Source organism: Amphimedon queenslandica, unplaced genomic scaffold (genome assembly GCF_000090795.2).
Source record: "Amphimedon queenslandica unplaced genomic scaffold, v1.1 AMPQUscaffold_13410, whole genome shotgun sequence".
NCBI lineage: Eukaryota > Metazoa > Porifera > Demospongiae > Haplosclerida > Niphatidae > Amphimedon > Amphimedon queenslandica.
In genome coordinates this window covers 143,444-154,486 of record NW_003546354.1, presented here as the reverse complement: position 1 = coordinate 154,486, position 11,043 = coordinate 143,444, and the positions used below count along the sequence as shown (strand labels likewise).

Sequence of the window (11,043 nt, the reverse complement as noted above, 5' to 3'; positions counted from 1 at the left end):
TTATTACGTTGAATGAATCCATACCCACTCTTAGAGCTAAATTCTCCTCCTTCTACTAATTTGAACAGGTAAGGAAGACTGGGTGTGCTCATGGGAGCTATAGCAAACTTTAAGCATTGTGCTAAATCTGGTCGTCCTGTTAAATCAATGCAGTGCTGTATCTCTAACTTGAGTCGTTTGAGGAGAGGCTTTGAGAGTGATACTGCATACACAGCACTCACTAGGACAGTATTAGGAGGAAACTCGAACTGTCCTCCTACCAGAGCAACCACTGCTGCTTCTACTGTCTCAGAGGACAATAGGCTTCCTTCTTGTACTCCAATCCTTAGACCATATTTCTCCCAATTCATCAGTTGAGGTTTGTCTCCTTGAATTAAGAACAGCTTCTTCTCTGCTACCTGGACATCACTCAGACATTCCAAATCATCTATCGAAATCAAAACACATTCCAACTCATGCATGTGGTGTATCTCTTACCCATTAATCGCATTAAGTAGTTGGACTGAACTTTAACAGACCTAGTCTCTTTGGTTAATTGTTTCTTTAGGGATGTGATCATCTCAAGCAGTTGTGATTTCTTTTTCATTAGCTTCGATATGTGTGCGTCTTTTTCCAAAAGTTTGGTTTTCAAACCATCTACAAAATAACATCATTCTCTTATTCAATACTGTTTCAAGTGATACACTGTGTATTATGCATAATACACACAGCCTCACACTGTGTATTACACACTGATAAGGCTATAATAATTGAATTTCAATCATTATTTTAATCAGATGTTTTAAAAATTTCTATAACATAATTTAAAGCCTCACTGCCATTAAGACCTATACCAGACATAATTTTGATTTAAAAGACAACAAATTATCAATAATTTAAAACTTACATGTACTTTCACTCATTCTTGTTTTACTACCTTTGTTACACTGCAGAATAAAACAATTTATTACAACTAAATTGTTAATATTTTTTTACATAAACATACCATTTTTGCTGCTTCAATCCAGTATTTATGACATGAAATTGTTGAATCAATAGAGCGTATGCAAGCCTGGCATAAATCAGAGTCATCTTTGAAATTGAATAAATGACTATCACCATCAACAGCAGAGCATGGAATACCAATGGAATACTTCAAATATTGAATCTGGTTAGATATTTTATCAAGGCTATCACAACATGCCTCAATGACTCCTTTGCAAGCTGACACACAATGATGCATGCCAGTACAGGCATCATTTATGTGAAGAATGAGCTTTGTTTGGCTTCCTCCATACACCATTGTAATTTGAATTGGACAACCACTTGGAGTACAATATCCAAACTGTGAAGTGTCGAAACTTTCGTTTCCAATGAGATAAAAGTTTTGCCTTTTCATAATCTCATGACTGATGCTTGCTTGAATGTTAGCAGGAAAATTAGGACTTTCAATTTTAAGAAAAGCATAGTCATTGCTATGACCAGATGGAGATTTTTTATCAATTCTGGCAGAAGGTAAATAGTAACACACTTCAGTCAAAAAACGTCCATTCAAAAAAGCCTTTTCTTTACTAATAAAAGCTGCCATTCCAAAAGTGATGATAATTTTTATAAAAATTTCCATGTGTTTTTTCAAAATTTCCGATGCATCTGAAATCTTGATGATACCATAAGTGGTCAAATCTTTGTACCATTTCTTTTCTTTTTTGGGATAAATAAGCTCATTTAAAAACTGTACAAACTCCCAAATATCAACCACTACTATGTCTCTGAGATCTCTAAACTGTGGCATATAAAGGATGCTACCAAAATCAGTAAAAGTGACTAGAAAATTTTCAAAATCTTCTTCGTCCATTCGTAACTCTTTGGCAGCATAATCATAAACTTCTCTTTTTTTCAATATTATGGCTTTCATTGCCCCTTCCTTCTGCTGTACAGAAACCATAAAACTATGTAAGAAAATCCATTTAAGCGGAAGGGTTTTTTGAAAAATTTGCTCTTTCATAATAAATTTTGTAATTTCCTCTTTCGCCTTTTTCAATGAATCAGCATCATTAATCGAAACAAGTGCAACGTTTGAAACGAATTTCTTAATATTCAGCTTTTCTGCTTCTTCTTGTATTTTATCAGTAGCGGCTTTATGGAGTTGTGAAGAAAAACCAGCAACAACAGACTGGCTATTACTAGAAGCAACAACAAGTGTTCTTTTACTATCATCTTCTTTCTGTTTTGGATTGTGGCCAAGTGTTGCAAAGTGAAGAATGCAATTAAGTCGTGACCTCATTGTCAAAGCTAAACGATTGTCACCTCTTCTGCTATAGTGATCAGCTGACAAATCTGGCACTTCATCAAGCTTAGGACCATCACGCTCTAAAGAGAAAAAAACAAGGCGCAAATGACCGCGGCAAAAGGAGAGCATAATAGGGAGGAAATCATAGAGGGCCTTGTTAACACCAACATCCATTATATTGGCAAGAGTGAGGCCATTGAGAAAAAGAGCCTCTTTCTTTTCATCCATGGAAATATCCTTTAGCTGTTTTGCTGCTTTCCCCATGAGCAACTTAAAATGATGGTCAACTAACTTATTTTGACTTACATGGCCATCACTTAAAAACTCAACTCTTTTTATGTCGGATTTAGCAAGAGCAATATGACGAACAAGACCACAGAGAATAGAGAAAATGGCTCCATATTGCTCTGTAGCAAAAGACCACGAGTATTGATCATATGGCTTACCACCAAGCACACACAGCTCGTAAATAGATAAACCATCAGGATTTTTCTTTCTTGTCATATACTCTTCAAAGTTTCGTGTTGCGGTCTCCTTCAATTTGATATTTTCTCTTAAAATGGACTCTAAAATTGAGGTTTTGTTACAATCTGGCAGTCCCATTACTGCCACCAGACACAAGGCAACAGGAACTTTTTGATTAAGAATGATTCTTTTGAATTCTTCCATTGAAATTTTTAATTTGGGCCCTAACATAAAATAGCAATAATTATGATAATATTTATGTATAATGTCTATACCTATGTTCAAATTCACTACAAGATCACCTACAATGTCAACATCTTCAACTGCAGCACTAAATTTGGTGTCATCAAAGGTTGAAAGGGTCAGCTGTGTGGCATCTATATCAGGAACAAAATCTACCCATGATTCATCATCTGCTTGATCAATGGGTGAAGAACAGTAATTATCCAAGCCATCAGCACATTCAGCAGTCAATGAATAGGAAGTAGCATTAACCCTGAATAAAGATGCCATAAAAATTCAATGACATAAATAAGCTAGTACAACTTACAATGAATCATAACTAATCAAATTCTGATCCTCCCACTTCTTATTAGTAACTTTATGTAACATTCGCTTCTGAATTGAGACATCAATGCACAGGTTTGTTTCATCAATGGCACTGATTAAAAAATCCAATACTTTTGTATTGAACTTTTGTGATAATCCTGACTTAATTTCGTGCAATACTGAGCCAGAATAATTTTGCATTGATGGTTGAAAAAAAATGGTAAAAATACAACGACTAGATACTGGAACAGTAGGAATAGAATTCGGAGGAATTCGAAACACTTGAATTTTTTTCATAATGCTCTTATATTGCTTGACATAGATACCAAAAACCTTTTTATCTCCAAGGTCATTATCGAGCTCTTCTAGAAGGTCATAATTGAGCCAGTTGCAGCGCCTTAAGATGAATTCATGAATGTTAGTGTCGTTCGCAACATTCAACCATTCAGATATGCGTTTTTGTGTGATCCCTTCAAAAACTTTAATGTATGCTTGTGCAAAATTTAGCCTCATTTTTTTAACTTCAGCTGGCTCATCCCATTTACTGTAGTTGAAGGAAGTGACTGATACTTGATTCTGGCCCTCTAGTTGACTAATTACAAACTCAGTGATGTCAGTTGGCAATGTTTCAGATGTAAGAAATGCTTTGACTAACGTACGACAATTGGCATGCAGTGCTTCCTTGTTCCTCCAGTCCCACAGAATTTGAAGAGCAGTAGAAGATACTGACTTATCATTTGATGATTCCGCCGAGTTTGATTCAGGATGAACAGAGCAACTGAGGCATTCAGCAAGAGGTTTTATGTGATCGGCAGATATACGAAACGAGAGGATAATAAATAAAGCATCAGTTACTTGATCCTTTACTGTATCGTTGTAATAGTGTTCAGCAACTTCAGTTCTTGAACTCATTCGATTCCTCAGTCAAAGACCAGTCCACACGGGCTCAAATTTTATACGACTAAAAAACGGAGTAAATTTACGGATCCTTGATTGAAAAGGGTGTGGTTACAATGAAATTAAAATGTCGTGTATCAAATGAAAAAACAAAAAACAAGATTAATAAAGCAAGCTAAAATTAATCATTATTAAAATTATTATAAAAATATATGAAGCTCTTTGAGTTGAGCTTCAAGCTCAGTCTTTGATCTTTTGTTGTTCTTTATCCAGTGCATCAGCAACATTAGGAATGCTGACCATCCATCATTATTCTCTTTTATGCTATCCCAAACTTCCTCTTTTATTTGCAATACATGCAAAAGCTTTATCTGGCTCTCCTCATCCACTAACTCTTCTGACAACTTTACTGCAAGGTTGGCTAACTCGGAGGCCTCAAAAGAACCTATAAAACAATATACCATATAGCACTTTAATTTGGTGGAAATTTTATTTTGGCGATTGGTAGTTTGCAAGCAGAATCGCCAATATTAAAACCGCCAATCATCAATGCACATGCTCAGTAATGCACATGTAGACAAAAATCGCCAAATTAAAAACCACCAATTACAATTTTACAGCAAAATCGCCAAATAAAACGTTATACAGTACATAAATTCCTTGAGATTGCATGCATAAACATAAAAAGTTGATAATCTGGTTTGAAGATTGTACATTATTACTGTTATATTTTCTTGCAAAACGCGTCTATCAATTCATACCAATTATGACAATACCTTTCTTTATCTCTTCCTTTTTATCTCTCTCATTAACCTAAAAGAAAGATTATTTACATATGAAAGACTAAGTCTCCAAAAATGCTTACCATATTAGAAACAGTAGACTCCCAATCTTTTCTGAATAAAACAGGATTAGTATCATTAGCCTTCACTTCACTGCAGCATCTCTGGCATGTAAGACTCTTACTTTTATCTATTTTGTGATAGATGAAATGGTGATTGGATTCACCACTGTCAGTACAACGCAGCAAAAAATAATACTCTAAATCGTTGACCGACTTCTTGGCATCTTCCATGGCAGCAGTGCATGCTTTGACTACAAGAGGAGAAGCTGCTTCATATGCTTCTGTAGAACAATCATGTTCCAATCTCAGCTCCACAATATCTTTATGGTCGATTATGGTAACATCAACGTGTTTCTCTTTATTGTGGTGTATCCTGATGATTGAAGCATTGATGTGTAGGAAAGGAATAAGAGAGCAATTGCTGTACTTGAGGAAATGGCGAACCAAAAGAACTTGAATATCACCAGGTATGCACGATGTGTACTGGAGGTAAAGAGAAAGAAATTGAGGACCATTGGTTGCTTTTGAAGGACGCATGCTAGGAATGTAGTAAGAACGATCTGCTGCAATCGAAAAATCTAGAGTCTTCACTTTCAATGTGCTAATTGGAACAGCAAAACGAAAAGACTTCAAGAGAATCTTGAACATTTCGGGGTCTAACTTCTCATCCTTTGCTAACTCATCAATAGCTGCTTCAGTAATGAATCCATAGGAGCTTGCTGTATCAAGAGAACGGCCACAGTCAAAGACCTTGTCGAGGCAATCAGTGAATCTCTCAATATCGAGTAGGACAATATCAGTGTAGGAGGGAATGTAAAGGAGACTGGCAAAGCTTGTGAAGGTGGTCAGAAATGCTTCAACTTCACTGGGATCTATACCAGCACCACATGAAGTGGCCAAGTTGTTGATATCACTTTTAGTCATAAGTGATATGTTTAAAGCCTGGAGAAGGCTGCGTAGAAAAAACCCACCTTACAGGTAGACCAGTAATATACTTGCTCGTATTTTCAAGTACCACCTCTTCAAGTATTCCTTTGGTTCCTTTCATATCTGATAAGTCGATGTCTTTCTTAATAGCATAAAGGCCATATTTCCCAAAAATTTTCTTGAAATCATCAAATTTTGATTGACTGCATGAAGGCAGACGAACAAGTATAGGATGAGCAGGTGTCTCAGAATTTTCACTTGACTGATGTCTCATCAAGTGATGAATATGCTTCCTCCTTGTTACATAGGCATTTAAGAGGTGATTGAGTGGTGTATCATATCCACATATATCATAAGACTCAGGCTCAAGTGGTTTATCTAGATTAGACGAATCTTCCCCAGAAGAAAAAAATAATGGCAGTGATCTTTTGCAATGCTGGCCAAGAAATGGAAGGAAATTATGTGCTGCTTTGCTGGGGCCAATATTGAAGACAGTGAGGAACGTCACACCTGGTGTAAGGAGATCCAATTTTTCCTGGTGATCCTTGAGAGCCTTCAGCCTCTTCGTTACTTCATAGAAGAGCCACTCCCCATGCTTGTTCTGCTTTAGCTCCTCTTCATTGAAATCTGATTGATTTTCAGCGATACACAAAAATTCCATTGGGATGTTTCTTAGCTTCAGAGATTGAATGAGACAGCATAAAAAGCAGAGGCTAATACTTGAACGCTTAGTGCCCAACAACCACATGAGATTGTTAAAAGGAGACTTGCCCAAAACATTGAAATTAAAAGAAGACAAACCCCCCTTTGAACATCTTTTTTGCAACCTGGTATGATACTGACTGGCCAAATCTGACTTGCTGTCTTTAAATTTAACAGCATTCTTGATGAAGTCTTGAAATAAAGCTGATTTCTCTTGAGTAGAGAGACCAACAAGAGTGGCAGTGCACATGACTACTGGAACAGACCTTGTCTTGACCAGATCAAGCATATACAAAAAATCTAGTGCTTTTTCTTGTGATGAAGAAGGACCTATACATACAGTACATAAAAAATCATGGTTAAGGCACTGCATGGCATATAAGGCCATTGTATAATGTCATTGTGTCAATTTAAATTAAAACAATGTGTGGTTCTCGCATAATATGGATATACATGTATTTTATAGAACAAAGTTCAATAACAGCATAACTTTGTACCTTTTGGAACAACAAGGACATCTTCATGTAGTTCTGCAGCTTCCTCTATATCGCAAGTCTGGGATTCATGATCCGGTAAGTCGGAAAACTTTGGGGGAGACTCCTTAGTAGCAGTAGGAGAAATAGGATCCTCATCATAGATTAATCTATTCATCGTACAACTAATGTCAGATTTTTCTGAATAATGCTCTGTCAAGTAGTCCATGCCAGGGACCATGTTTCGTGGGATAGACTGCATCTTCAGTAAGTGGAAGACAGTATGCGATTCATTATGACCATAACTCTCCTTAGCTTTCGTGTAAAAGCCGTATTCATTTTCCTCATTTAGTTGCTCATCCCGAGGCTCAACCTACATAATTATATATATATCCTTAGCCTATATAGCCTATGAATAAGGTCATGTATACTACATGTATATCCTAACTGAGTTTGACTGCCGGGAAGTGGACTAACTCCAGGAACTGTGCATGGAAGCAGCTGTGTGGAATATAAAAAAATGTAGCCATGATGCCATTAGTGACACATTATAATGATATTCATAGAAGCAAGGCCGATATTTTACAGCTTCATGGTTGACCTGTATTTCACTCTTAAATAGGTCTTGTTTTTATGATAAGCAGTACAATAACTGCTGGTAGGAGTCAACTAGTCTTCATTATTATAACATCTTGCTCTGTGAGCTTTTACAAGAATTATTAGTTTGCACTTGGGCTTGAGCTTGAAACCACATGTTCTTATGCACGATAACAACCAGTGTGACTTGGTATACTATTGGGTTTATAGGGAGAACCTGGTTCTCAGGGTTCCGAAGGGCTGAGAGACCCAAGACCTGAGATCCTGTGATGGCATTGGCGAATAAGAACCTATGAAAGTTTTATCCTTATCCCACATTCCTATGAAAAGTTATTCCAGTTTTTTCTTGGGTCAAACTCAGTTGGGGCATATAGTCCCACCCACGCATATGATCATTAGTCTTTTTGACACCGTTAGTCTACCACAAACATGCATGTGTCTAACGTACCCTATCGGGATCCTTTGTAAATGGAGGAGAAAGCGGCACTTCTAGAGGCTGAGGGCTCTCAACATTAGCAGGATCCGCTACTCTCACAGAATCAGGACTCACCCTTGGATTCGCCATCTTAATTAATATAATTTAATTTATTTATTTAGGGGTGTGTAACTAATCATAATAGTACACACCCCATATAAAATTCTTTACTTTCAATTATTCATGTAATCATCATGATAAAAGCTAAAATATACATGTCTTATTATCCCTCTATATAACAATGACATTACAGACACTGCAAAAAATGCTAAAAAATTTGACACATTAACAGCAACAAACTATAATATACTATTAAAATTTGTGTGAAGTGATTTGCAAGTATGTATAATATCCATTGCAAATAACTGATAATTACTGATGCACTCTGCTCTTGTTACAAAATATAAATATTTAAAAGGAATTATTAAAATAATTATAAAAATACATGGAGCTCTTCCAGAAGCTCATCCTTTGATTTTTTGGACTTCTTCATCCACTGATCAAGCAACACTGCAAATGCCATCCACCCACCACCAGTCTTGACTTTGATATCATCCCAAACTTCTCGCTCTACTTTTAACCGTCTCAACAAACTCAACTGACTCTCATCATCTACAAACTCTTGAGATAGCTTCACTGCAAGACTAGCCAGCTCCAAGGAATCTGCAAAAAATACATCATTAATATTCAGTTTCACAATTAACAGGCTGCCACTGTTAGTCATCAGGCATTGTGTATTTTTATAAGTTATATAAAATAGCAAGTAGATTTGGGAGCAAACATTGATATGACAACTGCCATTATACCATGACAGGAACTACCATAAGATCATAAATACCTTTCATTGTCTGTAATTCTTTTCCATCACTTTCAATAAGCTACATGTATAAATAAATATACATTATAAAAGAATAAGACTCTGAAAATGCTTATACCATTTTAGAAACAGATGATTTTGTGTGTTCCCGTAAGGAAACAGGATAAGAATCACTGGGCTCAACTTCACTGTATTTTTTGCATGAAGTGTCCTCGTTATTTTCCATTCTGTGATAGATGAACTGGTGATCATCACTCTCAGTACAACGCAGCAAAAAATAATACTCTAAATCATCGACTGACTTCTTGACATCTTCCATGGCAGCAGTGCATGCTTTGACTACCAATGGGAAAGCTGCTTTGTATGCTTCATGCAGTTGAACGACCATGTTCCAATCTCAGCTCCACAACATCTTTATGGTCGATTATGGTAACATCAATGTGCTTCTCTTTACTGTGGTGTATCCTGATTATCGAGGCATTGATGTGTAGGTAAGGGACAAGGAAGCAATTGCTGTACTTGAGGAAATGATGAACCAAAAGAACTGTATTACCGGACACACATGATATGTACTGGAGGTAGAGAGAATGGAACTTAGGGCCATTGGTTGCTTTTGTAGGACGCATGCTGGGAATGTAGAACGAACGATCTGCTTCAATAAAGAAAATATTATTGCTCTTCACCTTTGATGTGCGAACTGGAACAGCAAAATAAAAAGACTTCAAGAGGGTCTTAAACATCTTGGGGTCTAACTCCTCATCCTTTGCTAACTTATCAATTGCTCCTTCAGTAATGAATCCATAGGAACTTGCTTTATCAAGTGGAGAATGGCCACAATCAAAGACCTTGTCGAGGCAATCAGTGAATCTCTCAATATCCAGCAGGACAATATCAGTGTAGGAGGGGATGTAGAGGAGACTGGCAAAGCTTGTGAAGGTGGTCAGAAATAGGGCATGAACGAATGGGTAATATTGCTTACCGAAGGTTTTCTTTTATGAGCGAACGAATATTCTATTTTTAATAACATTAATTACTTTATTACAATTATTTCGCCTGATTTATTAATTTTAATTATTTATAAATTTGATGCTACAAAAGAGTTACAAAATAATGTAAAGATAAATGAGAGAAAGGGCAAACGTTAAAAGTTTATTTAGTTGCATACATTTTTCAAATAATGATAGTTAGCATGTAAGAAGGTTAATGCATCAACATTATCTGGTTTTAAACAGCTTCTTAATTTTGACACGGTTAAACCTGCAGTTGAGAATAGCCTCTCACTTGAAGTAGAAGTAGCTGGAACACATAAAACATACTTTGCAACTTGTGACAAAATAGGAAATCTAGTGTGATTTTGTTGCCACCACAGTATCGGATCAGAATCCCTCGAGATCACTTTCTCGGTATAAAATAAAGATAAATCGGTTTCAATATTATTGCTATGGTTAATCTCCAACTCGGATGCCTCTTCTCCTAGTAGAATATCCAGTGCTGATTTTGATTTCTTCTGTGGTGGTATTTCGTTACAAGGTACAGCCTCTGGTGTAGCACAATGCAATTGAATATATTTAGCACGCTCAATTATGTACTCTTTGACTTTTGACTGCTCAACTTCAGTTAAAAACTTTAGGTGCTTGAACCTTGGATCTAGTGCTGTAGCAGTGGCCAATAAAAGATTGGCATCAATCTCATCCAGTTTCCATCTAGTTTTCATTCCAGCAACTACCTTTTCCTTAAAAACTCTTATAGCAATAGACTCAGTAGTATTGTCAGATGAACTAAGCTGGCTAATTATACTGTATACCACAGGAAGTACAACAGACAATGAAATATGACTTTCACTGCTAAAAACAACAGTTGCAATTTCCAATGGCTCTAGAACTTTAAACAAATCTTCCAGAAGAAGCCAGTTTTCAGAGGTTAAATCAAGATAACGGTATTGCCGTTTTGTGATAGTTTCATCCGACAAAACAGCAGTAACAGGCCATCTGTTTTCTAGCAAGCTTCTGATCATGTAAAAGGTGCTGT

The 11,043-nt window shown here is 36.5% G+C and overlaps 4 protein-coding genes across 4 annotated transcripts in view; all 4 read right to left on the bottom strand.

Moving 5' to 3' along the window:
• Positions 1–4,244, bottom strand: part of LOC109581928 (uncharacterized) — a 6,320-nt gene extending 2,076 nt beyond the window's left edge. The window contains exons 1-7 of the mRNA XM_019996433.1: positions 3,285–4,244; positions 3,010–3,230; positions 986–2,958; positions 887–926; positions 478–636; positions 396–427; positions 8–188 (exon numbers count right to left, since the gene is read on the bottom strand). Coding sequence (XP_019851992.1) covers positions 8–188; positions 396–427; positions 478–636; positions 887–926; positions 986–2,958; positions 3,010–3,230; positions 3,285–4,195 — 3,517 coding nt within the window. The 5' untranslated portion in view covers positions 4,196–4,244. The remainder of the gene's footprint in view (positions 1–7; positions 189–395; positions 428–477; positions 637–886; positions 927–985; positions 2,959–3,009; positions 3,231–3,284) is intronic.
• Positions 4,245–4,380: 136 nt separating this feature from the next.
• LOC109581927 (uncharacterized) lies at positions 4,381–6,005 on the bottom strand. Its single transcript, XM_019996432.1, has 3 exons — positions 5,046–6,005; positions 4,957–4,993; positions 4,381–4,625 (listed from the first exon to the last, which is right to left on the bottom strand). The coding sequence occupies exons 1-3, from the start codon at positions 5,946–5,948 to the stop codon at positions 4,381–4,383; spliced, it is 1,185 nt and encodes a 394-aa protein (XP_019851991.1). The 5' UTR covers positions 5,949–6,005.
• Positions 6,006–8,416: 2,411 nt separating this feature from the next.
• Positions 8,417–9,963, bottom strand: LOC109581947 (uncharacterized). Its single transcript, XM_019996457.1, has 3 exons — positions 9,134–9,963; positions 9,037–9,076; positions 8,417–8,861 (listed from the first exon to the last, which is right to left on the bottom strand). Exons 1-3 carry the CDS (start codon positions 9,401–9,403, stop codon positions 8,632–8,634), a joined length of 540 nt encoding a protein of 179 aa, XP_019852016.1. The 5' UTR covers positions 9,404–9,963; the 3' UTR covers positions 8,417–8,631.
• The window catches only part of LOC109581926 (zinc finger BED domain-containing protein 1-like), a 2,321-nt gene continuing 1,238 nt past the window's right edge, over positions 9,961–11,043 (bottom strand). The window contains exon 2 of the mRNA XM_019996431.1: positions 9,961–11,032. Within this exon, the coding sequence (XP_019851990.1) occupies positions 10,169–11,032 (864 nt within the window). The 3' untranslated portion in view covers positions 9,961–10,168. The remainder of the gene's footprint in view (positions 11,033–11,043) is intronic.

Excerpts from the sequence above, each read along its gene's own strand:
- LOC109581927 (XM_019996432.1), bottom strand. The coding sequence starts at position 5,948 with ATGACTAAAAGTGATATCAACAACTTGGCCACTTCATGTGGTGCTGGT. Across the intron at positions 4,994-5,045 it reads AGTCTACTGTTTCTAATATG|GTTAATGAGAGAGATAAAAA; the intron begins GTAAGCATTTTT and ends TCTTTCTTTTAG. Across the intron at positions 4,626-4,956 it reads AAAGGAAGAGATAAAGAAAG|GTTCTTTTGAGGCCTCCGAG; the intron begins GTATTGTCATAA and ends ATTGTTTTATAG.
- LOC109581947 (XM_019996457.1), bottom strand. The coding sequence starts at position 9,403 with ATGGTCGTTCAACTGCATGAAGCATACAAAGCAGCTTTCCCATTGGTA. Across the intron at positions 9,077-9,133 it reads AATCATCTGTTTCTAAAATG|CTTATTGAAAGTGATGGAAA; the intron begins GTATAAGCATTT and ends TTATACATGTAG. Across the intron at positions 8,862-9,036 it reads AGAATTACAGACAATGAAAG|ATTCCTTGGAGCTGGCTAGT; the intron begins GTATTTATGATC and ends TATTTTTTGCAG.